We start from the raw sequence: 27,833 nt of genomic DNA on the forward strand, positions 1-27,833 counted from the left end.
TGTTTTTCTCGAGTGTTTTCTTGTGCGTTGTTATATATATATTGTTCGTGTGTCAAACGTCATCCTCATGCCTCGACCTCTTCCTCCTTTACCTTCTTCTCTTCTGGACCCTTCTTCGACCAGTCAGGTTTCTTCTGCAAATTTTAGAAATGACAAAATCAGCACCGTGTTGAATCGATTCGTTTCTGATAGGTAAATAAAAATGTATTAAACCTATATCTACGACTATTTTATTATAAAGGTTAAACAGCTACGGTTGAGGTGTTAAAAAAAAATAAAGATACAAGGGGAAGAAAAACGACAAATAAATACGATCACGAACACAGAACGACAAGGGAAGAAAATATAGTAATCAAATGTGAAAATAAACGTATGGATTTCGAAACGAAGGAATAAGAAAAAAGAAAAGTTATTATTATCTCGAATCAGGAGTTTAATTTATTTTTTCACTTCGTTTCAACCTTCAATTTCTACCACAAGTTTGTTTTCGATTTCGATAATCAAATCGGGCAGAAATTAAATTGAAACTGTAGATTTTAATTGCACGTAAAATATTCTTCAACACAATTACATACTATTGATTTTTGAATACAAAAAAAAAAAAAAAAAATACGGAATTACATAAACATAAAAACGAATACATAAAAACAAGCAAAGAACGAGTAAACTATATAATAAAAACTACAAACAGCGACACGTGAGTCTGAAAATCAAAAAGAAGAAAGAAAAATCCGTTCACGATGGCATCTATTGAAAATTGTTTTGCTGAAAAGAGAAAAAGAAATTACGGTTGCGCGCAGCACAAAAATTGCTAAGCTGTAGAAAAACAGATCAAACGGTGATAAAAGTATCTAATTGTAAGCTCCGTTAAATGATTCATAAATAATATATAATTTATACTATGTAAGTAATGATCGATATGCGGCGATCTATAATAGCGTTAATATTATTATGTGTATGTGAGTGAGTTAAACGGGCGAATCTGCGCATACGGTGTAAAAAAAGAAAAAAGAAAATAATCGAGTTATATTGAAATCATTAAAATCATAGCGATCGCACGTTTTGTTGTTGTGATTTTTTTTTTTACCTTGTCTTTTGACGCGTTCTGCAATCATATAATGCAAAAGCAACGTTATTAGTTTTTAAATATTGCACATTATAATTATTATATTATACAACGAAAGAAAGAAATTTAACGAAGCTAAATAGGCATACATTATTCTCGCAACGTATTACAATATCATGGTCAAATTTTAACTCTTTCAATATTTATCATTATTGTATATGTATATATATATATATATTATGATATAAGCTGAAACGAAAGAAATGACAATCATGACACACGTTTTAATCAGATAGCCTGAAAAAAAAGAAGCGATAGGTAATTTGCATGATGCTGAAAATGAAAACTGTGAAATGCCTGCAATTATTAATATTATTATTATTATTGTTGTTGTCGTACGCACAGTGAATAAAATTTCACGTGATTCGAGGTGTTTTGCGTTTTATTTCTAGAATTTTCATCTGTGCGTGAGTGCGGTTAAAAAATTAAGATATTGAGAAAAAAAATATATATTATCGTGTGAGTAGAAGCGTTGAGCGAATAGTAACGTATTACACGAATAATAATACATTATTGTATAACGATTGTATGTATAGCGAATTACTAATGCACACATGTATACGTATTATTATTATCATTATTATTATTATTATTATTATTATTATTATTATTATTATTATTATTGTTGTTGTTACACTGTGAAAAATTATATATTATGATGCGTAAAGTGGATAATAAATAATATTACAATATTATAGAGAAGAGCTCGCATGTCAGAATTAATATATCAAAAAGAATCACCAAGGATTATAGCCATATTATTTTCTCACCTTTTTTCTTTCTTTACATGTTTCTTTTCTATGATTGTTTTCACGGTAATTCCGTCCAGAAATGAGTAATTCTCGTTCGATTTTATCTCGTATTGTTTAGCTAATAAATTGCGATATTAATACTGCGGGAGAAATTGAACGATGCAGTAATTTAAAAAGAAGAAATGGTGAAAAATGGCGAAAAGCAAAGTGAAAAAAATAAAAGAAAAAGAAAATGAAGTTAAACTGCGTGCAGAAATTTGCTTTCTTGTTTTTAAAAAATACAACCGTCCGGACCACCCGTAAAAATTAGGGTTTTTTGCCGATTATATTTAATAATTTATTTTCAACTTTTTTTCTTCTTCCAAGCAGTTTTTAATTCACTGTTTTATATATTCGATTTAGTTTTGTTTCTTGCTTTCATCATTATCATCATCATCATCATTATCATTCAGGCGTTTTGATTAATTCGATGCACAGTATCACATGACGAAATAAGAAAAGAAAAAAAAAAAAAAGACAAATTAGACAGAAAAAAATGTATAGGGCAAGACAGAACAGAAACTAAAAATGTGCGAATGTAATATACAATATAAATGATACATGGTATGTATACATACACGTAAAACAAAATGCAATAAATGCGTAAAGAAAATTAAAAAAAAAAAAAAAAATTTTCCACATGAAAATCAGATGGAGAACAGAAAAACGAAAAAACGGACGACACAAATTATATAAGACACGTATAATATTTATACACATGTACACCAGAAAAATAATTCGTCGAATCTGGAACCAGCTGAAAAAGGAACTAGAAGAGGAATGAAAAAAAAATACTAAGAAACGTATAAATCTCCGTTATAAAGCGAAAATTTTTCCTCGATCATTTCAAAATACAATTTTTGCAGGACTCGACGTGTCGAAGGATACGCGATGCCATTGAAACGGAACGAAGAAGGCAAAAAAGAAAAAAAAAAACGAAATTTAAATCACAATCAAAATTAAAAAAGATAATCAGAAAAAAGAAATAATCGAATTTTTATATCGGTGATGAATTATAATAACCGCACTTTTCTACTTTGTATTAATCCACATATTTTTTCCACATGTTCAAACATACATGTACTTGATTTTAATTAACGATATAGCAGTAGAAGTAGTAACAGTAATAGTAATTATGATAATAATATTAATAATAAGAATAATAATAATAATACCGAGATATTTCAGAAGATAATAGGAAAATATTTTCGCGAATATTTCACATGCCGATGTTTTACGATGTTTTCGTTCACGGTATATAATATATTAATTATAATCGATAAACGATAATCGTATTTCTCTGTGTATTCTAGATATTATCTGTGAATTGTATTCGTGCGTGAATATGAGTAATATACATGTGTATTTAATTACATCATTTTTATGAATGAATAAAAAAATATATATATGTATATACGTGCGCGAATATGATCGTGATTTATTGATTTTTCCGTATTTTTGGTTTTTTTTTTCAATTTAAGTGTAAAATGATAAACTTCTGCAGTGTATATATATTTTGTTTTCTCTGGTTATCTATTTCTTCGTCTGCCACTCTGCTTTCTCGGACTTCTTCGGCTGTGAACGAACAACACATACATACATATTGCCTAGTCGAAACTGTACAGGTGTTTTTTTTTTCTCATTTACTCGTTGAAAGAGTGAAAGGGAAAACAAGAATTAACTTATTCTACATGCCCATAACTATGTCACAATAGCAAGTGTAATTGTAAAATAGAGTAAAAATTATAAAAACAACAAAACATCGATTGAAAGACACTTGGAAATTGGAAAAATACAGGGTAAGAACGTCACAAAAAACAGACAACATACAAAAATTGTAATTGAAAAATTTCAAAGTTGTCGTCGATAATCGCTGCACTTACTTGCATGTGACAATTTGTCGCATATAAATTGCAGATATGCGATGATCCGAGGGGGGTGATAAATGAAAATGACGAAACGAGATAGAAGATAATATTCAAGCAAAAAAAAGGTCAAAAATTAATTTTGGAAAATAGAAAAAAATAAAAATTTCCCAGCCGGAAAAAATATAAGAAGAAAAATGACGAATATTTTACTCGAGATGAATGTTAAGAAGTGGAAAAAAAAAATGCTTCATCAAACGTATGTCCGCGAATTCTTGACTAATTTTGTCTTTTTTTTTTTTTTTTTTTTTTTTTGTTCATTCAAAAATACAGCAGATATCGAAAATCGAGTGTGATTTTAACGAATGAAAGTGAGAATAAAATTTTTCGGAATCCTACCTCTTTGTCCTCCTCCTCGAGGGTGAACTCCTTCTTCTTGACCTGTTTAAGTTGGTTACGGAAGTTGAACTCGGCTGCCTTTTTCTGTAGCTTGGCGAATTTGTTCTCGTACTTGGACACCTTCTTCAAGGTTGGCTTCATGCTGCGATTAAGAAGAAAGAAACGGAAACAACCCGTCATTTAGAAAATCGAAATTGCGATTACAGAAGAAAAGAAAAATCATCAAAGTAAAAAAAATTATTTTTATAGAGAGGAAACGGTGTAAACGAATACTTACAATTTACCTCGGAGATCGTTGACCTGGCTGTTCAAGTCCGCGATCTGTGCATCGTGAAATAAAAAATTAATGTCACATTTCGTATAAACTGCAAATTGAATTTTTTCAATACTTTTAATAATATTTTCATTCATTTTTGCATTGCTTTTTTTGTTATTCTTCATGGAAGTTTGCCGAAATTAATAATTAATTAATATAATTAATCGCAAAATCAGTAAAGTTTTTTTACGTCATCTCTTGAATTTATCAAAATTTTTCAATCTAAGATGTGAAACAATTTTTCTGAATTTCTAAGATCAACATTGAAAAAATAAATATAAACCTAAAATTGATCTGTTGCATAATCTTATAGATATCAAGAATAGTTTTGATATCGAATTTACAGATTAAAAAATTTATTAATATGTAAGGTAGATCAATTTTTATATAAAAATATTGAAGCGTATATACAGTGTAAAGACTAATACAAATGAAAATGAAAATAAAGAAAAGACACGAGAATTGCACGTCAAACAAAACTGCACAATATTATTCTTGTTATATTATATTATTCAACGTAATGGTAACGAGATTTTAGCAAAAAAAAACAACAGCAGAAAAGAAAAGTTAAATATTGAACGTAAATTTGTTATTATTAACAATATGTAACAACGATAAAAGAACAAAATAAGAATAAGATAGGGTAAAAACGAAACGACGAAACTCCAGAATTCAACTCACAATCATATAGCAGACAAGTATGGCAACAATATAAAAATTACAAAATTAAAATCGAGAAAATAGTAGGCGAATTGATTTGCACTCAAAATCGGCTTGCATTTTGTTAATTACTTTGGAGTATATAATATTGTATATAAGGAAATTGGAAAATGTGTGTGGATAAATACGTTGGAAACATACTGGACGAGATCCAGAAAAATCAAAACTGTTGTGAAGCAAAAAAAGAGCAAGATAAAAAGTTATCGAAAAAATTATACTTCGATAAGAAAAGAGAAACAGACAAAAAGGCAGTGAAAAAGAGAGAGAGAGAGAGAGAGAGAGAGGAGAAAACAAGAGAGAAATGTACAGAACATTGGCGATAAAAAAATCCAAATATATTTGCGAATAGAAAAAGTAGTAAAAAAAACTGGAAAAAAATTCTGTCGATTTTACAGAACAGCGTTTTTTTTTCGCCATTGAAACGCCAAAAAAAATTTTACGTAGTTAAACAGTCGACGATAAATAAACGGAAAAAATAGCGAAGGAAAAGGTAATAGTTGCAGGTTAAAAGGTTTCATTTCCGGGAAATGATGCAACAACGAACGCCTGTACAAGGGATTATTTCAAGTGAAATTCAAGAGGGTGGGCAACGGGGTCGAAGATCGGTTTTAAAATCGGCCACGAGGTTTTTGCAATTCGATTTTTTCTTCTTTTCATATAATTGGGATATAATAAATTTTCAAAATTTAGGGGCAGGTAAAATTGGATGGTCTTTTCTCTTTTTTCTTACCCCCGACAAAAACCAAATACATTTTTCTTTCTGTCCTTTCCCTGTTTGTGGTTGTTTTTTTTTCTATTCTTTCTTCTTCTTGTTTGATAAAAGTTTTTTCCTGCCTCGTGTATAAAAAAAAAAAAAAATTGTTAGAAAATCTGTCGTAGACTAAAACTTGGCTGCGTATATATACGTTTGTAACCCAAACATTGATCAGGGTAGGAGTACAAAAGTGGCATAAAAATTGCGAATCGTGTGGAGCAAAAATAAGTGAAATAAATTAGAGATCAAAAAAAGGTATCGGAAATGAACAATTGGAGGGAGAAAATTCCTGCAGGTGGATTTGCCTGATCCTGCATCGCCTCACGAGATGGCCAACTGGTCCTGATCAGCTTCTCCACCTCATCCGATAATTAATAATATCTATACACTACTACAATCATCATGTTCCATATTAATCTCGACTCGCAAACCCGATTTCTGTCCAATAAGACGTCCATTTTTATTCTTTCGCAATGCAAATTTTCCCATTCGTCTAAATTGAATTCCGCCAATTCGATACTGATTATTGATACATAATTATTATTATTCCTAGGCGAAAGCGAGTTTGGGAATCGAGTCTCGCTGTGCATAAACGCCAAGACATGTTTATTGTAATACAGTTAAACACCAGATAACACACATTTACAACGGTGCGTGGGCGCGCGGTGCAAAATCGATTTCTCGTTTTTTGATCTGGTCAGGATCGTTTTTTTTTTTTTCTCTTTTTTTCTTTCATAATTTTTTCTTTTTTTCCACTACTTTCTGTCGGGCAAAATTAAAGTAAAAAATATGCATCGTTGTTACTGTTTGTCTTTCATTCGTTTCAAAAGCTCTACTATTCTATATGCATGTATTGTATATTATAGCTGTACAGACTTCTTGATATATTCGTTTTGGTTGAGTTTTTTTTTTTTAATTTGATTTTTTTTTTTTTTTTTTTGTTTTTTAGTCACAGGCGAAATTATCCATCGAGATTTAAACGGAGGAACGAATTCGGGGAAACGAATGGGAATGTTTTATAATATTAGATAACGTCTGCAGTCTGAGATACATACGATATATGTGTATAATATATACATACGTATAAAATAAGAGAATTTCGCAGCATGGCACTTTACATTTACTTGATAATTAAATGATCGAGATTCGGGATGCTGTTTCTCGGCTTTATAAAAATATAGAAATGAAAAAGAAGAACAGAAAAGAAAAGAAAAGAAATATTCATTCGTATACGATAATTTATCCAACACAATCATCGTCATACGATGGTAAGAAAAATTTGTTCAGTACAATCCGTTCATCCACTTTGTGAGGGTCTTAATCCCACGATTGATTCATTTTTTTACGTCTTCTATTTGTACTCGCATTTTGTTACAAATTCATGATAATTGAATATTTTTGTTCTCAAAATATCACCCGATACTTTCGCATTCCCCCTCCTAACTTTATAATACGTGTACTGTATATCTATTCATATATGTATGATACAGAATTACGATTAATGATCGAAGCACTCGTTCAGTATTGCGTGATATATGATAACATGCATACATACGGTATATATGTATATGTGTATAACGGATAGAGACAGATAGATCGGTGTATAATTGTATACAGTTTCCGGTTTTAAATAAGAAAATTTATGATAATTAATTAGAGAAATATGAAGTGCCATACTTTTTATTTTGATTAATTTAATTCGTTGTTATTATTATTATTATTATTACTATAAATAATATGCTTGTCATAAAACGGGACAAAAAACAAGATTAGCGAATTTTTTCAAGTGATTCATCGAATACATTTTGAGAATTTGATGAGGGAAAAAAAAAATTGTAGAAAAAATTGAAATTTCACATTGACATGCGGGAATTGAAAATAAGTGATCCAAAATTGGTTTCAAAATATTTCAAAGGGAAATTTTCCTTTCTCATAAATTTTTGACAAAACTTAATACCAATTTATAAAAGGCATGCAATTTTGTTATTACACCGTTCTAATGATAGAAATAATAATTATTTTTACTTTTTAACGTTCGTTTTTTAAATTGTATATATATTGGTAATACCAGATGCGTAAAACACACAATAACAATAGAGAGGGGAAAAACGAATGATATAAGAAAATATGAAGCTACAAAAGTCGAAAAGTTAGGCGAGCGGAGAAATCAGTCGAGAATGGGGAGGAAAAAAAACGGTCAGATTCTTTAATCACGTTTATGTACTATAATAATACGGGGTGAATATAAATTGACAATTTTGCACCTGCGCACGCACACACCATTTGCATTATATAAACATAGAATAAAGAAATGACGATGTGAGGGGGTGAAAAAAAAAATTTTTTTTTTTTTTTTTTCCTCATTACAAGTAAACAGCGAGGCAAATTTTGGCCACATTTTTTGTTTTTTTTCTTTTTTCCAGGGAAAGGGATTGGTTCTTTTTTTTATACTGCTATTTTTCTTGGGTGTTTTTTTTTTCCACAACTTTACGTTTTCAGTTCAAAACAACAACGAACACAATCGAATTTCTGCTGCATCCAAGAGCAATCAGCGAATTTCAAATTTCTTACTCGACTTCATTTTTGTGTATGACGTGAAAATTTTTTTTTTTTTTTTCTTCAAGAACTTTTGGTATCGAAATCATCGTCAGATTTGTTCAGAAATTCGTCAAGAACACCGCAACGTGAGAGGCAACAATTTTCACTTCTTTTTTTTTCCAAAGAAGTCTGGTAAATTACTATTTATCGTATTTTTTTGTTGTTGTTGGTTTTTCCTGTTTCTTTTTTTTTTTTTTTTTTTCTCTCTATTTATTTTCCACCAAAATTTAAAATCGACTGACGATATCTTATAATCTTGCCCAGCCCTGCAGCACAGCAACAACTTGAATGATAACCGTGAGAATGAAAAAAATTGGGGATAAACAGGGGATGAGAATGCGAAATTTGAAACAAATGAATCAAATCAGATCAAACGAACGAATAATAATTAGTGGGATAATCGTTCTGCTACTTTTATTTTTTTCCCCTTCATATTAAACTGACGAGATGAAAAAAAAAAAATAGGTAATGATACGAATGAGGATACGTGAAGTAAACTATTGTACAAATGATCAAATTTGCAATATCGAGTTAGTAAAAAGCTGAGAAATAAAATTTAACCCCTTGATCTATGAATTGCGTGACATTATTATATTACGAAAATCAGGTGATGAAGAAGTAGAAACGAAATGTGAAAAAGATCAAACTGAACGAGAAATTACGGCACTTCATATTTTCGCAAAAACGTGACGGCAAAGAAAAAAAAAAACAAGAAAATTACCATCGATTTTTTTTATATAATAATCTGCAGTCATTGAGAAGTGTGAGAAAAAAATTACACCTCACTGCGTAATGAAATGATTACAAAATTGCTAACAGTGAAAAATAATTAATTAATAATGATAATAAAACTCGCGTTTCGATTCTTATATATATATATATATATATATATATATATATATATATATATATATATATATATATATATATATATATATATATATATATATATATATATATTCGTATTATTACTGTTATGCATGCAATAATGTGCTTAAGTTTTCCAAAATATACGGACAGGACTGACCAAGTTTACAAGTATTTTCAGGATACGACAATATTTCAAAATAAAAATCAGTAAGATGGTAACGAAATTAATGATAAAAAAAAAAAAGACGTCTACCGTAAAATATATCTTTTTTGTTTGATTGCGGTATCACGCGTATCAGAAATCCGTAGGGAAAAAGAAAAAATCGTGGTAATATATAATATTGCTCATATGTACATATAGGTGTTGTATGTATGTACATATAAATACATGATGTGCAAGGAAAGTGTATTATATACATGTGTGTGTATATATATATACATATAATGTGTAGTAATGCGTTCATAGATGACTCGACATCGAAAAAGAAACGCAAGTCATTACGTTTGACAAAAAAAAAAAGTACGAAAAAATATTTTTATTTTCAGTTCACATATTTGGACATACTCGAATTTTAGGGAGACGGTCGAAAGACATTGGTAAAGAATTTATCTCTCTGAATAATCGTCTGAAATAGTGTTTTGTAAATTTGATATCAATACTATCGTCACGTAAATGCGAGATCGAAATATTAAACGATTTGAAAGAAAAAACGAATGCACGAAGAAAGAAAAAAAATAAAATAAAAACAACGACTTGCGTGTCCTTTTTTTCAGTACTTTGTATATCGTGTAACATCTTCATACATGTATGTATATATAGATTTGTAAACCGTTTTTTTTTTTTTTTTTGTTTTTTGGTTTTGTTTTTCAAACTTCTTTTTCGGGAATTAGGCATGTATGTTATACCTCGTAGTCCCTCTTTCTGACTTCGCGCTCCAAATCCCACTTCTGACCCTCACAAATGTAGACGCGGTCGTAATACTGTCGGATAATCTTCTTCAACTCGGCTACAAGAACCCAATGATCAATTGTTTATTTTTCTATAAATTATCCTTTTTTTCTTGTTTCAATTGCATTGAGAAATATTAAAATCAACAATGAGAGAAGAACAGAACACAAGATGAGGAAAAAGTGATTGGTGTATGATTTGCATTTAAATATTATATAATTAATAATTATATATAACGTGTACAGAACAATATGCAACCGCATATTGTCGACAAAGTAATTATTTGCGACGCTGTATAAATATAAACGACAAAGGACCTGCTCTGAAATCTCTTATTTTTATCGGGCGATATTATAAATTATTGTATTTCAGGGGTATAATTGCGTGTATCGATTAATTCGTACATAATAAAAATACACATACTGTAGGTACTCTCAAACGTGGAATAGAAAAAAAATGGGTGAAGAAAATATTAGTACACGTACATGTTGGTTTTTTTTTTTTTTTTGTTAGGAGGGATTTTCTCTTTTCAGATATATGTATGTATGAACATATTTTTTTTTTTTTTTTTTTTGTTTTTGTTTTTGTTTTCACAAGGAAGGAAATGGTGGGCAAAAAATCGGGAAGGAAACCGATTTGTATGCGTATATATTATACAATGTGCATTGTTTAAAATAATGCACATTATATGTATATACATATACATATATAATGCGTACAAATATCATGTATATGGTAAACGGCTAGTTGCGAGCTCGAGATGAAAAAAAATTGCTTCGGAGTAAAAATCTTAGTCATTCCTGTGTTGGGTTTCTGATTTTTTCTTTTTCACTTTTTACTGCGTTCCATTAATTTTCCGTTTTTTGATTATTATTGTATTTTTTTTTCTTCTGTTTTTTGTTTATTTCATTGTAATTTTTATTTTATTTTTTTGTTCTTTATGAGAGAGAGAGAGAGAGAGAGAGCGAGCACCTTTAAAATACTATCGTTAATAAACAATATTTGTATGGATAAATTGAAACAAATATATAGCAAGGAATTATTTGATACTCGTGATGCGAAATAAAAATCTTGACCAAATATTAAATGAATAAAATTGTTACTATTTATTGTTTCAAATAGTTCTCTGGAGTGTTTTAAACGTGCCGCGCACGATCCACCGACGCTTTGCCTGTGACGTAATTTCGGTGTAATAAAAAATAACACACATATAAGTATATATATAGCTTTGTGCGTGTGTGGCTCAATATTGAACGTTTTCCCTTTTTTTTTCTGTTTTAAATGTGTGCCTGTGTGTTTTCTGTCTTCGCGCTACGTTAACTTATAATTCGTATTATTATTATTACTATTATTATTATTATATGTATATAATATATCAAAATAACTCTCATGCAAAATAGATGTAGATGCGTTTAGGTATATATATATATATATATATATATATAGGTATATAGAGATAAGTGTATATTGGGTGCAGTGTTTGCGTATGATTAGAAAATGATTAATAACCGAATAACCGATTCACATTAGAGGCGATATTGAATGCAATTTTTCTTTGTTTTTTAAAATAGAAAAATAAATCGAATTCGTCCACTTTGTATAAATATAAGTGATAATATAATAATATAAGTATATGTATGTATGTAGGTATAAAATGCATAGTGTGGTCAGAAAATTGAAAATTAACGAATCGCAATATCTCTTTTATAATATTGAAATAATTTGTTGCAATTTTTCTATTAAATATAGCAGCGAAATGAAAAAAAGTATGTATGTACAATTATATGCTATGAATGTATATGTCTTTAGAATGCGTTTTTTTTTTTCATTTTTTCAGTTTGATTTCTATAGACCTCTTGATCGATGGGATATTTACACCGAGTCGCATAGTAGAAATCACAGATATCTATGTTGTTCGACTCGGGATTGTTGAAAATAGAAGAATGAGAAATAGAAGAAGAAGAAGAAGAAGAAGAAGAAGAAGAAGAAGAAGAAGAAAAAGAAGAATTAGAATAAGAACAAAAATTAGAAGAAGAAAAAGCACGGAAATTACGTCACACCGAAACGGTCGGAGTATTCGGCACTATTAATCCCGTGTATATGTATACTCTATGTATATTTAACATATAGTATTGAAGTATTTATAATTTTATATATGTGTAATATATACATATATAGGTGTATATATACATATACTCATATACATATATATATATATATATATATATGTATATACGCGAGAGAAAAAAATCAATCATAACAAAAACGTATATATATATACATATATATATATATATATTATACATATATATGGGGTATTCCATGCCACTCGACCAACGTCGGACCCTCGCCATTTTTGATTGTGTTGAAAAAAAATTTTTGCAATTGTCCCAACTCCAAAACAGTACCCCGAATTTTCACAGATTTTTTCGAGTAAATTAGCTTTAGTTGTGATTTTTGAAAACCAACATAACTTTGGAAATAATTAAAAAATTCTGAAAATTCTCGTGTCGGATATAAAATTTTTTAAGCCTATATCCAGAGTGAGCCGGCATTCGGTTCTGCGTTTCTTCTTCTTTTTTTTTTTTTTTTGAGCATTTTGAAGAAAAAAAAAAACAAAAAAAATCAGAAGCAATAGCCAGTATTTTGTGCTACCTGAACATTTCAAGACATGAACCAGAATTTCTAAGAATTGTTCGAGATTTTTCTGGAGAAATTCTTTTTCAAAATGGAGAAATTTCAAATAAATAATATTGGCTTGAAAGAATTTGAAAAAATTATCAAACATTCGGAATTGCATATGAAAATGTTTGAGCATCCACTCATAGTAAACCGACTCTTCTTTCGAATTCTTTAGAATTCTTATTCAGAAAAAGAAAGTCGAAAAAAAGCAAGAAGGGAACGCCGGTCCACTCTAGGTCTAGGCTTAGAAATTTTTATACCCGACACAAGATTTGTAAGAATTATTTCAGATTTTCAAACTACCTCGAAAGATATGTTGGTTTTCGAAAATTTACTGAAAAAAAAATCTCAGTGCTTTTTTTGGTGTTGTTTTCAACCAAATAAAAAATGACGAGGGTCCGACGTTGGTTGAGTTGGCGTGGAATGCCCCGTATACAGTATATGTATACATGTATACCACGCGTAATGGGTAACACGTGCGGAAATCCTTCACGTTACATCCGTCATTAAAAATAATCATATATACATAATATCTATAATATATCAAATATCGTGAAAATAGAAGACTAACAGGAGATGAAAAATCAAAAATTGCCGACGTGTTAAACGTGCGCGGGTATATTGTATAATTTGAGCAAAAAAAAAAAAAAAGATGAAATAACAAAATTATAATGATAATGTAAATAATAGGGTGCAAAATGCTCGCAAGGCATGACAATAATGATAGTTTAATAATGATAATAATAATAATAATAATGAAAATGAAAATCAATTGGCAGTAAAACGTTGTAGTATATTATATATATGTATATATACATATAGTATGTATATAAAACTTTGTAAATATGTACATAAATACACACACACATATGTATATATATATATATATACATATACATATATATATATACATATATACATATATATATATATATATATATATATGGGCAGCTGTCAAGATTACCTCGAAAGATTTCAATTTAATTTTCCACTCGAGGTCAAACTTATCTCCCTCAAGACCGTAAAGTCTTTGCCAGTAAGCCGCGCAAATCGTCTGGAGCTCGGCTAAAAAAATAACAAATCACAAAACGAAGGGAACCGGAAACAAGTTTTTGGGTTGACGGTGGCGGAGGCCGGTGGGGGCGGGGGTCTGCCAAAACAAATGAGAAAAAAAAAAAATAAATAAATAAACTACATCGACCAAAACAAAAAGAAAAAGTATAGAAATAAATATGTAAAATAATTTCTCCAGGGTCTCTTCGTAATTTCACGTGACAAAATTAATTGTAACATATCAACGACGGATTTAAAGTATAAATTCATGTAATATACTTGGATGTGTTCGTGTGTGTGTGTGTGTGTGTGTTAAAAAAATAACAATTGTATATTAAAAGTGATTTTTGCGGTGCCGGAAAACTAAATGTAAAGACGAAAGAAGAAGAAAATCGTAGGAACTCAACCAAGAAGGGAAGGTAAAAATTGGTAAATGGCATAAGATAATGTGAAAACAAAACTGATGAACGAAAATCTGGGAATATATTACGGTAAATACGGTTTGAGAAAACTCTGTTATTGTCAATTAGGTCCTAATATTTCCAAATATACAGAGCGAATTCCTAACAGTTACACGGACCGTCGTCTGCTACGATTTAATGCGCATGCGTTACGATTCGAGAGCAGTTGTTTACCGGGGCAACCAACTGTCATAAATTTGTGTGTAACCTCAAAAATCTTGAATGCTATCGGTGGCGGTTGTGTTCAACTCAGAACTTAGAAATTTTTTGAGGTTACATACGTTACGGATGGTTGGTAGCCCTGGCAAACAATTTCTCTCGGATTGTAGCGCATGAGCGTTAAATCTTAGCAGACGATGATCGATGCAATCTTTAAAAATTCACTCTATATGTAATATTATATTATATACTAATAAAAATGACACGCAATATTTAAATTAAAGAAAATGACGGAGAGAGGAGAAGATAAACGATAAGTAAATAATGGAAGTGATTAGATAAATCGAGGAAAATTAACGTAAATAAACTAGATTTATAACAAGAATGTCGGGACGGAAAATTGTTAAAATTTTAACGATTAATCTAATACATAAAAAGTACGATGAAAACGTGTATTCATTCACCTTATATAAATAAATATATAATAAAATATTATTCAGTCAATTGTTAGTTACCTGTATTATTGAATACAGAAGACGTAACAATAAATTCGCAATTTTTTTTTTTTTTTTATTTAATCCTCTCGTTTTTTGGCCTTTGCTTTTGTTTTTTTTACTCACATCGGCGTCGATTCGTTTCGTATATTGGGGCAAATCGGAGGCTAAACGGGAAGGGGTTGAAAATCGTTTCACGGATCATTAAGAAGATCATTGCCGGCGAGAAAAATTTTAATACTCGCATTACGATTGTAGTGTGTATTTTTTCTGCTCTTTTTTTTGTTGTTGTTCCTTCTCCTTTCAATGCATAGACTCATCTCACCTCGTATTTGATTGTTTGTTTGTTGTTTTTTTTTTTGCTTTCGTAATCAAAAAAAATTTATTTAACTGTCTATAATCGACGAATTTATTTCCATAATTTTTTAAATCGGTTAGTTAATTAATTAATCTCGTTTTCCACGGTGTTTACATGTGTGTACATACATAACTCTCTGTAGAAATAAAATAACGCAACGAAAAATCCCCATAATCTGAATATACTTCGAATAGTTTCTTAAATTCGCAAACACCGGATGTATGATCGAGTATATTAAGTACACTAAGTATAGATCGGGTATATATTATGTAATGATGAAAAGTGTCTATACATACATATACCTAGGTATAAAAATATTTCATATTATATTATATACATAAATATATGTATGTATTTATAAATAAAGCAAAGCACAAAGCTCACGGGGTATACGGGGGAATGAAACTATGCATATATATGCGAGGGTATAATTATAGCTTCCATCATGTTTACATACGTAAATAAATGTAAAAAAAAAAAATAAAAAAAAATAAAAAAGGGAAAATGAAAAATGAAAGGGGGGGGGGGGGGATGCAAGATGGAAAGATCGCAGATGATTTGTTATTATAGAGACCGATGGATGGTAAAAACGAAAGGTGAGGACGAACGCTGAAAAAACGCTTCGGTTTTTTTTTTTCCTTTGTATATCACGTGCTAATTGTTTTTCTTATTATATTATTGACGAAGAAAAAAATCTACGGTTGCGGGTATATGTGAGAGTGAAACAACGTGAACGAAGGAAAATAAAGGTGCAAAATGCACTTACACTTGCAATACACGTGCAGCTAATAATTATGAATATCAGGTAATTGATTAATCAATATACAATCAATACATATATATATATACGTTATATTATGAAAATATGTAAAATAAAAGTAATATCACATATATGTATGATCGTGTGTATACAATATGTATAAATTTGAAAGAAATGTATAAAATCGAAGTGATGGAAACGTCGATATCCATGAAATTGAAAGAAAAAATCTACACTGTTTGAAAAAATAAATCAAATTCTACGTCTCTCACGATGAATAAAAAATATTTACTATCCTGCCTGTGTAATTTATTTTTAATTACTTTTTCCGTATGTTTTATAATTTTTGATACCGTCAAGTAAAAAATGACACGGATTTCTAATTTTATAGTTCGTTAATGCAGAATTGACTGTTTTATTTTCTTTTGTATCTATGCATCGAAGAATACGAGTTTTTGTGTACTTGATCTGTGTGTGTGTACACATAAATACATATATATATATAAAGGTATATATAAACCTCGAAACCCTTCTTGATAACTTCGTATTCAAGATCGTATTTCTGCTCTTCAAGAACGCTGATCCTCTTATGATAGTCAATCAGAAATTCCCTCAGGTCGTCTGTCAAAATTCATGTACACAGAGATTTTTATTTTAGAAAAGTAATTGGATTAAAATAAAAATGTACGAGACGAAAGAACCACAAAATTACACATTTCATTCTATCTATATGACAGATTCGCTAATTCGTCGGTATTTGATTGCCATTTTATTTATTTGACATATATATGTATTTTTTATTTTTTTTTGTTTTGCAAAATCTCCTATCAGCGATCTCTATAACAACTTGCAAAGACTGTGACTAGAAAGTTTTTATGAACTTTCAACAGGAAGTCCTGCATACCTGTCTAAATTAACGAAAGATTTTTTCGTCATATTTTGAGGGATAAAAAGCGAGGGATGAAAATAGAAACTATGAGAAATTAGAATTAACGTTAAATAAAGCGAAATGAATAAATTAATAAATGAATGGATGAATGAGTGATCGAATGAATAATTTATAAGCGCAGATCATGTGGGATTGTGTGTATAGAGTGAATATTTTTACGTGCAGGCAACGTCGATTAAGAAAAACGTATCGGACAATTGCTTGTCTAAAAAAAGAGGAAAAAATTATCTCAACGGAATTAAAAAAAAAAAAAAACTCTGCCCATACTTGTTGCAAAAAGCAAAAATAATAAAGAATCGTTAGACAATTCCTACAATCAGCAAAAAAAAAAAAAAAAAAAATTTTTACCAAAAATCAAGAAAGACTAAAAAAGATACAGAAATTAAAGTGTTTCAAGTGTTCTGCGTGTGGAAAAAATATGATAAGAGAAAGGTAAGCTATGTAAGAAAGAATAGATATTGTTATGAACAATTCCACGTTCACGTAACATCGCAACATCGTGTCGTGCGAAAAGACGATTATAGCAGCTTTTTTCTTACAAGAATACAAGGAAAACAACCAAACTTTACAGCTACGATAGTAATATAAGATAGCGACAAGAAACAAATTGAATAAAAATAAAGTACAACAATAAAATTTTATTACAATGAGAAATGGAAAGAAAAAAAAAAAAAACAACAACGCCGACTATATATACGTAATAAAATGGACAAAAAACAACTGAAATAAGGATATAGATAGAAACACAGCTTAAAATACCATCAAACTAACCAACGATAATTGTAAATTAAAAAAGAAAACATGGTTAAGACACGAATGCGAAGCAAATTTTCTTTTCTTGTTTTTGTTCTGTTTGGTTTTTTCTCCCTTCTCTTTTGTTGTGATTGTTGCATATTTTTGGAATTATTGTTCGTGTTTTTATGAGTGCGTATAGATTTCTGTTAGGTGTTTGTAACTATCCAGAAACATTTTTTGTGTATTATAAATTTTTCGTTATACCCTTAAATTTTCAAATCATCGTGTGTCACCTTCTACGTATTTGTATCAAAATTAAAAGTGTTGTCCCTTGTACTGATTATCATTATATAGCGACATTTATTTGTTATTATTACTATTATTATTGTTGTTGTTGTTGTGATTATTATTATTATTAATATTATTTTTATTAATATTCAAAAATCTTAAGAAGATGAAAAAAAAAAAAAAGAAACAAAGTGAGAGAGAAAAAAAGTGTGTACAGCAACGCTGTGTGGCGGGTGCCAGTTCCAAAGAAAAGGAAAAAAAAAAGAAAAAAAATCACCTTCTTACTTGTACGTTTAATTGTAGCGACGAGAGTGAGAGTAAAACAAAAGAAAAAAAAACGGAATAAGAGTGAGAGAGAGAGAGAGAGAGAGAGAGAAAAAGAGAAAGAGGCGAGCGAGCGAGAGTGAGAGTGAACTAAAAAAATACCTCGTAGTCCTTCCGCTTAACGATATATTCAAAGTCGAATTTCTGATCCTCCAACTTGTTGATCCTATCGTGGTATTCGCGCAGCACGCGTTTCACTGTTTCTGTGTGTGTATATTATCATATAATGTATCATTTGTCGATGTGAAATTCATGTGTGCAGGTCATTGTTTCGTTTTGTTTCTTTTTTTCGTTTTTTTTTTTTTGGGGGGGGGGGGGGGGTTGTTTTTGAACTTTTGATCGTTCGTTTTTTGTTTGGTTGTAATATAAAGGCGTGTATTTCGGTATCGTTATCACAGTATTATTTTTTTCTCGTGTTCCCAGTTTTTTTTTTTTTTTTTTTTTTAATCCGTTTTTTCGCTTCCATTTTGTGACTTACGAAATACGATTGTGTAATGTAAAGTATGAATAAAATATGTAATATTTGATGCGATTTTTGTACGAACGTAAAAAAAAAAAAAAACAATTTAGGGCATGTCACATTTTCCTTCGTGTGAATTATTTTTATATCGTTTGGATAATTGAAAAAGTGGAATGAATATAACGAAAAAAATATGCATAAGTATTTTTTCCAATTTATGAATGACGCAGAAGAGAAAAGAGGGGGGAGATATATATATATATATAATTTTTAAAAAAACATTTCGTTTTCATAAGTCTGCAATTTTTGTATAATTCGTCAACGATTGTGAATAAAACCTAGTTTCACGTTTTCTTATTAATTTCTTTTTTCATAGGGAAACCATATATTTGAAGGGTTCGGATTTTGTACACGAAGTACGAAACGATACTTCCGAAATTAAGTTAACATCTCACAACTTCGATTCTACGCTACATTGATTGGAAGTAAGAGAAAAAAAGGAAATAAATAAAAATTCGATACGCATTTTTTTTTTTCTTTTCCAAATCATATCAGACCGATTATTATACCGACAAACCTGAAAGAAATAATTTTCACACAAAATTTTGCTCATCGTTGTCTGCAGAGCAAATATCAGGTACACATGACAATATATTACATTAAAACTATATTTTTTCAACATATTCTCTCTGTATCATAATAATCATAATATCAAAGACATGTCTCAGAAAAAAAAGTAAAATTGGGCAGGTCAAAAAGACGATTTTTAACCCGAAGTGACCACACCAGAGCAAATTTGCAAAATCCACGTATGGATTGATAGAAGTGTGGTAACTACGGGTTAAGTTAACCGTCTCCGATTTTCATTTCGATTTAATTATTCACTTATATAATAGACATCATTAATTTCTCTCATTTTTATATACATTGTAGTAAATAAATAGGGAGAAATTTTGAAATTTATTAATTTCCTTCCCTTCCTTATCCCTCTCTTTAATTTATTTTTAACGTTTTTTTTTATTCAGAACGATCAACGTTTTTTTTTCTTTTTTTTTTTTTCTTCCTTTATCAGCAATTTTTCTCAACGCGTAATTCACATTCTTGAAAAATGAATAAGTCCATAGAAAAAAAAAACAATATAGATAGAGAAAAAGAGAGTGATGAGAAAAGGGGGAAAGTATCCGAAGAATAAAAAATCGAAATGAAGAAATTCAAGAAAGTAGGAGATAAAAATTTACTCCGCAAATTCATGGATAAATGAACAAAAGAAATGAATGAATGGAATAAATACCTTCGTTCGCGTCGTCGACGTTTTTCGGCTTTCCGCAACGTTCCTCGATGATGCGCCTCCTTTCAGCGGCCTTTCTTTCCTGTTCTTTCTTCAGCTCTTCGGCGGCCTTCTTACGCAGCAGCAGCTGAATTCGAGAAGAACAAGAAAAAAGATAAATAATGATGACCAGAAAAGCAGAAAACCAGAGACAAAAAAACTCTCGTTTCCCCCCCCCCCCCCCTTTTTTCTTTGTAATTTGTGTTTGAAGATCACGCTCACCCTGAGTTTCTTCTTCCTGTCCGGGGTCATGAAACCCTTCTTGGCCTTCTTGGCCTTGGAGGCCTCCTCGAGTCGAGCGCGGACTTCCGCCCTCTTCCTGTCGGTTTCGGCCTGTTTCCTCTTCTTTTCCTGCATTAATTTTGGGCGGGAAAGAAAATGTGAAAAACCATAGATCCCGGAAACACCCCGCGGGAATAAAAGAAGAAGAAAAAAAAGAAAAAAAAAAAAAACTTCGCGTTAAGAGTTGCGAACGTTTTTTTGTTGTTTTTTTTTCTCTCTTTTTCTTCTTTTTTATCACTAAATCGAGAATCCCAAATTTTTCTTCCAGAAAACAAAAAATTATTTGGACGCTTCTGAAACTCGAGTAGAAAATACAAAAACAAAATAAATAATCCGTCTATTATCTTCGATTTTACGCGATTCACGGTTTTTCCGAACCAAAAAATAAGAAGAATCGGTATAAAAAAATATTCCCAACAGACTCGATCTTCTTCTCGAAATTTGAAACTTTAGTCAACGAGTTTTTGATATCGCTTTTCGTTTTGATCTGTGAATTTTTTTTTCAAACGATGCTCGCCGTCTCTTACGTACATCCTCGATGCGCTTCCGCTGTAAAAGAGAGAGAAAAAATATCGTTAGAATTGGTCGGTGAGTCGAGGCGAGCGTTGATTGTGGATAAATCAAAAAACTCGAAACCCTATTCTTGAAACGTGTTGCAGGTAAATTGATAATGACATAAATAACGATGGTTTCGAATTTTTCGATTCTTTCACGATGCGAAAAAAGCTTTAAAATATATATATATACATATTAGACTGTCTAAACAGAACCAGAAATTTTTTTTTTTTTTTCTAAAGACATGTCTAACATATTGTTCCAAATGACAAAAAAAAGATGCTGTCCAAGTTTCAGCTCTCAATATTAATATTTAGAGACACCTCATCGCGATTTTCCATTCTCCATCTAAGCGACATGTAAATTTTTTTTTTTTTTTAATTAGAATTTTATAACTGGTCAACGCATTAGTGGACTGATAAGAACAGAACGTATTTTTGTAGATAAATGAATTTTCTACAAAAAAAGGTCTGTTATCATTTTATGATAAATCTCCTCTTTCAAAAGTCATTTAAAATCAAAGCTCAACAAAGGACCTCAACTAATTTTTGAAAGAATAGATTTATCATAAAATGATAAAAGACCTTTTTTGTAAAGCGTTCAACTCTCTACAAAAATAATTCATGGTCTGATCAGTACATTAATACGTTGACGAGTTATAAAATTCCAAAGTAAAAAAAAAAAAAAATTACTCTTGTTATTTAAATAGGAAATAGAAAATCGCGCTGAGGCGCCTCTAAATATTAATATGCATATTAAGAACTGAAGCTTGGACACAATTTTTTTTTTCATAATTTCAAACAATATTTTCAACTTGAATTTTGAAAGAAAAAATAGTCCATTTTTTTCGTATAGTCTAATATATGTACATACATATTATATATACATTATGCAATTATATGCTGCAGAGATAGCAGATACATATTTTTTTTTTTAGCAAACATTAAGTATGTACATCAAAATATTTATGTAAGAAAATTTTAGTTCTTTTTTTTCATCCAATTATTTTTCATTGCTTTAAACTGCTGCGTTTTAAAATAGAAAATTGATTTTCAAAGAAAAGAAATTGTGAATTTCCAAATATTTAACGAAACAGAATTAAGATTTCAATTTCGATATCATTTTTATTCATCCATTTTTTACTACTTTTATATAACGAAAGATTTTAAAGATCTGATTTTTCAAAGCCGATAGCAAAATCTTAAACAATAATTATTTTTTCAAACAACAATTTTGGGAATCTGGGGAAACGTTGTAATAGAAAATCTAAAAATTATGTTTACAATTAATTACATAATCATGCGACGAAGGATCGATTGGCAGAAAAAAACGTTAAAAGCGGGATTCAAAAACGACACTTAGCATGCGGTATGTGTATGTATATATATATACACGTTTAATGTACATATATATATATATATATAAGTGTGTGTGTGTGTATGTGTTTGTGTTTTACCGTGCGATACTCGCCACTGTGTTGTTGTAGTTGTTCTTGTTGTTGTTGTTGTTGTTTTTTTTTAGTAAAAATTCCTGAGGTTTATTGTCATTTTTATTTACCAAAATCACACAATCACTACGGTGTATTACATTTTTTTCATAAAATTTTTGGTTTGGTTTTTGGTATTTCATATTCGTTGAGCTTCACAGAGCTGTATATGATGTATATATACAAAGGGATGGAAGACAGTAATTTATGTAAAGGGAGAACAATTTGAGTGAGTGATTATTTTTGTAATAATGAAAGTAAGAAAGGAGCAAAGACGAAAGAAAAAACGAAATAAATGGAAAAAGAAAAATACGGTGTCAAATGAAGACGAAAAAAAGAGAGAAGAAAAAAAATTAAAACCATGGTAGTGTTGACAGAACAGAATGTATGTACAATGTTTACATAGATATGTACAGAGTGTGGTGCATTGGACGAGTGATAAATCATACTGAAATTAAAAATGTATCAATAAAAACAGAGGTGTAATAAAAAAGTGTACGAAGGTGCGAGAAAAAATGTATATTTCGATACGTTAAATGTGAAGAAGATGAAAAAAAGAAAGAAAAGTAAAAATTGAAATGCAGAAAGATGAAAAAGATATTTATTTAATATTGCTATAGTAACTAAAGTATTTAATTTTGAAGATTGAAGTAACGTAAAATAGTTTGTAAGAAAAAAAAATAGGGAATAAAAATAAGAATACATCGTTTAGTGGAAAATTTTTTTACAAAAAATCTCAGCTAAAAATGTGGGAAAATGAATCACGATTTATAAACAAAGTAAAATTGCGTGTAGAAAAATAAACTAAATAGTTGATTTTATAGACGATTAGAAGTCAGACCGAATGAAAGAAGAAAAAAGAATAGAAAGTAGAAAAGATATTGAAAGAAAATTATATGTATAAGACGAAAAGAGAAGTGGATATAAATCAATAAGAAATACATTGTATAAGTAAAGAGGTGTGGAGAAAAAGTTTTTAAACAAAACGAAAATCGGATAAAAATTATGGTAACCGAATTTTTACCCCCTTATCGAAAAGTGAATAAGGCTTGTTCAACGATTTGATAGACTTTCTCCCGGCTCATGCGAAGCATAAATTTTTTTTTATCTTTCTCTAATAGGGGAGGGGGAGGCAAAACGGAGTTCTTGAGGAAATACTTAGTTTTCGAGGACTCAAATAAGCTAAAACTTTTTTTTTTTTTCTTATTGTAATCAAAGAAAATAAAAATGATTTTCAGATGTCAGGAGAATTTTTTTTTTTTCTTTGCAGTCCATGAAAATTTAAAATAATGCTGAATAATGTTTATAGAATTCATTTTTGATTATTCAAAAGATAGTTTGAAAAAGAAAACTTTTCTGTGAAATTTTTAGGGCACCCCGTTTTACCCACCCCTTCCCCTAAAAACTTTCAACGCGGGGTAAAAAATTCGGTATCAATTTTTCACATGTACGTGTAACAATGTGAATGTAATTATATACGTGAATGGTTTTGGGGGCACTACGATAACTTCTAATAGTAACAAAACCGTTGTCAATTGGGGTTGATTGGGCGGGGGGGCAAAAGACACACTCAGGGTTAAAAAGCATTTACCTTTCATATAGCGGAAGTATACTGTTCGACCCGAATCAAAGGCGCGGAAGAGGATGAAGTCGATTGCGAGTATTGAAAAAAATGGTAAAAATCGAATAAAAATCGGCCAGGAAAAATGAAAATTCGAGTCCCAACGTCGGATGAAGAATCACGGAGTGGCAGATCGGGGTTTGCGTTCAGAGACGCATTGTGTAATGCGTAACGCACATGTAACAGAAAAAGCATGTAATTAGAGATCTTGATCGATCGATGAGTGGAGAAGAAAAAATTTTGAAATATTATCGGTGTGATTGTCCAGCGATACTTACCTAACCTCATCGTCAGCCATGATGATATTTGTTGGTGTTAATTAACGTCTACCTGAAAAATGAAACCACAAATTGGCAACAAGGAAGCAAAAATCAATGAATAAACAGATTTTACGCCATTTTTTATTCCCCGCATTTCTGAACTATACCGATCATGATGAAATTTGTCAAAAACTGAGTATATTTGTAAAGAAAAAGAAGACACGAGTAGATGAAGAATACTTTTTTTTTTATTCTCTTCGGCAAGTAATGAAATTTTTCTTACAATTGATAAAAATTTTAATAATTGCAAACAATAGAAGAATCTTGCGGTTATTTTTGTTTTGCTTTCGTTTCGTTTTTATATTTTCTTCGACTTTTTCTCTACGCACATGCTGAGAAAGGATTTATTAACCTTACCAAACGTGTAGATCAAATATAACAAAATTGTCGTATTATCTTTCTTTTCTGTATTCAAAGACATTCCATTTTTCAAAGCCAAGAATAGAATGAAAACGTTGAAATTTGTCGGAGCAGAAATTTTTGCTGTACAAAATTATGGTAACATAAACTAAAACTTGTTATTTAGTCCGTTCACTTTAAAATGAAAATATCGACTCAAAATGCGTTCATCTGAGTAAAGAAACAGTTTTTGGACGATTTTCAGACATTTTGAACATGGTTCAGAAATTGTTTTTTTTTTTTTTTTTTCTCTCTTCAAAATTTGCATTTTTAATCGATTTGTCAGAGAATTCTTTCGTGTACTTGACAATTATTTAATATGCGGTATATCTCGAGAAAACAGTAAAAAACGAAAATCAAGATTTAAAACTATAGTGTAAAAAAAAAAAAAAAAAAAAAAAAAGCGAAGAAGTTAATTTCGCAGCGATATTTGATGGCCATATTCTACTTGAATTAATTGGCCAAATGCAATCGTCAGATTCCGTAACAATTGTTGCACCAATAAAATTGAGGTCGATGCTAAAAATCAAAACCTGTTTCCAGCCATAACTACTTGTGTACATACATTATAAAATACGTGTTTCAACACACACACACACACACACACACAGAGTATGTGCGCATGTATGCATATCGCAGAGAGGCATGGAGGGTGCTTTAAAAGCGTAACTCGGGCCGATCGTCGCGGTGTAATGTGTCGGTGGTTCGGAAATAGACGCCCTGCTTCTGCCTCTCTTCTTGCACCTTCGGGCGTCGCGACGCCGCAACGCGAGCCAAATTTGGCTACCAGCGGCATCGTCGACGTCGTGCGCGTACGTCAAGACGAGAGGACTACGCCCTCCCAAAAATGGGGGAAATTTTTTTTTTTTTTTTTATAAAACATCGTTAATATTCGATTTCGCATCGGCGGCTAGATTGCAAACAATTTTAGAAACCTATAAAAAAAATTTCTTTTACATATAAAAAAAAATATATATATATATCAAACTCTGATTTGGAAATATTTTTTTTATTTTTCCCAAATTTTCAGAACGTAAAATGAATAATGAATTAGGAAAGCTTTCGTACAACGTTGAAGTAATTGATATCAGTTGATTTTTTCAATCTGAATCAACGTTTTTTGTTGGTTTTTTTTTTTTTTTTCTTAGGCTTCGGCAAATTTCTAGTCTTTTTTTAAACCACCGGCTATAACACAATCCCCGTTGGATTGGATCGCTCGCGGCTAAGTTTAGAATCTAAACAGCGTCGGTCCATTCCGAGTCATTTTATCGCAGCAGCACATTTTCGAAAGCCGATATTCACGAGGCGGCGATTTTTCGCATGTTGACTCGTTTTTCGAATCACTTATTTTTCAATTAATTTTCATGGTTTTTATCATTCGCCTCGGTTATGCATGGAATTCAAATTTTCATAAGCCAATGAAATATAAAAAAAAGACATTTCTTGTTAAGAGATTCGTAGCAGGAAAAAAAAACAATAAACAGAGAATATTTCTTGAATTATTAATCGAAATATAACTAATGAAAGAGAACATTTTTTCTCCCTAAAATTTAATTGATGTATATAGAAAACTTTATATTAGATCATCTATGCATACATATATGTTCGTGTATGGAAGACTGATTCAACGAAGGGATAAAAGTTTTATAAAATGTAATAACTTTGTTGTTATTTACCACGATTTAATTATGAAAGCACTTTGCTGAAGCAAAAAGAATCAGAACAATTAAAAAAATATTTGAAAGAGAAGAAGAAAATGCTGTGAAATAGTTTAGAATTGACTATTGAATTTTCATATTAATTTATTAATAATCATTCTTTATCATGGAAATAAATTGCAAAACTAATTGCACCACTGCACGTTTTTTTTTTCGCCTTTCGCACAGATTTCATTTCCCTTAGTTTCCATCGTTATACCAAATCACAAATATCGTCACCTTATATACATATAATATTTATAATACAAGTAAGTAAAAACTATACATGAATTTTTTTTCCTTGTTAAACCCTTCAAACAAAATACGCAATACATAGTTAAACCAAACAAGTATCCGAAAATCGCGCACTTCTCACACTTTGACGTTAAACATATGCATACGATGAACGAGTTTCAGTGTAAATCATAACGTCGATACATTGATAAAGGGGATTTATAGATCGTTACTATTATTTTTATTATCATTATTATTATTATTATTATTATTCCTTGTTGTCTTTATTATCGTTATAACTAATTTGCCGTAATTTTTTTTTACATACCGATTCCTTATTAAAAGATCGCCGATTAGATCGTTTATTTTCCTCTTTCTTTTCCCCCTTGAAATGAGATTCGATCCTTACCTGAGAAGCGAACAACTGGGACGGTGACTAGTCAACCGGAGTTTCGGCAGCTGACTGTGATGGGAATCGGTGCTTTTAGCCGGGGGTTCGGCGGGACGCCGCCTCTGCTAAACCGGGTCACGTGACCGAAAGACGATTGGTCGACAATTTTTAGAACGAGTCGAGATGATGCCGCTGATGCTGCTGATGCTGCTAACGGGTCCAAAAATATCAGAAAACCCGACTGAAAACGGATCTTCTCTCCGTCTTTCGCTCTACTCACACACACACACACACACACACACACGTTCAGAGACACAACAGCATGGAAAATTCACCAAAAATTTTGAGCCATTTTTTTTTTTTTTTTTTTTTTTTTTGTTTTTCCTTTCCCTTTTCAGTTTCGCTACGGA

General features: G+C 30.5%; 1 protein-coding gene across 15 annotated transcripts; it reads right to left on the reverse strand.

Annotated features, from left to right (window-relative positions):
* On the reverse strand, positions 1 to 27,595 carry LOC124409750 (troponin I). Of its 15 annotated transcripts, none has more exons than XM_046887557.1 (10): positions 27,442 to 27,595; positions 24,666 to 24,712; positions 21,252 to 21,269; positions 20,661 to 20,789; positions 20,403 to 20,526; positions 10,346 to 10,446; positions 4,459 to 4,502; positions 4,182 to 4,323; positions 1,088 to 1,105; positions 1 to 134 (listed from the first exon to the last, which is right to left on the reverse strand). In XM_046887557.1, exons 2-10 carry the CDS (start codon positions 24,678 to 24,680, stop codon positions 66 to 68), a joined length of 660 nt encoding a protein of 219 aa, XP_046743513.1. In that variant the 5' UTR covers positions 24,681 to 24,712; positions 27,442 to 27,595; the 3' UTR covers positions 1 to 65. The 15 variants fall into 15 exon arrangements, with proteins under 15 accessions (XP_046743513.1, XP_046743514.1, XP_046743515.1 ...); XM_046887558.1 differs by lacking the exon at positions 10,346 to 10,446 and adding an exon at positions 14,035 to 14,135; XM_046887559.1 differs by lacking the exon at positions 10,346 to 10,446 and adding an exon at positions 18,754 to 18,854 and having other exon boundaries at positions 27,442 to 27,594.
* Between the last annotated feature and the right edge of the window lie 238 nt (positions 27,596 to 27,833).

The sequence above is a fragment of the Diprion similis genome, chromosome 8, assembly GCF_021155765.1.
Source record: "Diprion similis isolate iyDipSimi1 chromosome 8, iyDipSimi1.1, whole genome shotgun sequence".
Classification (NCBI taxonomy): Eukaryota; Metazoa; Arthropoda; class Insecta; order Hymenoptera; family Diprionidae; genus Diprion; species Diprion similis.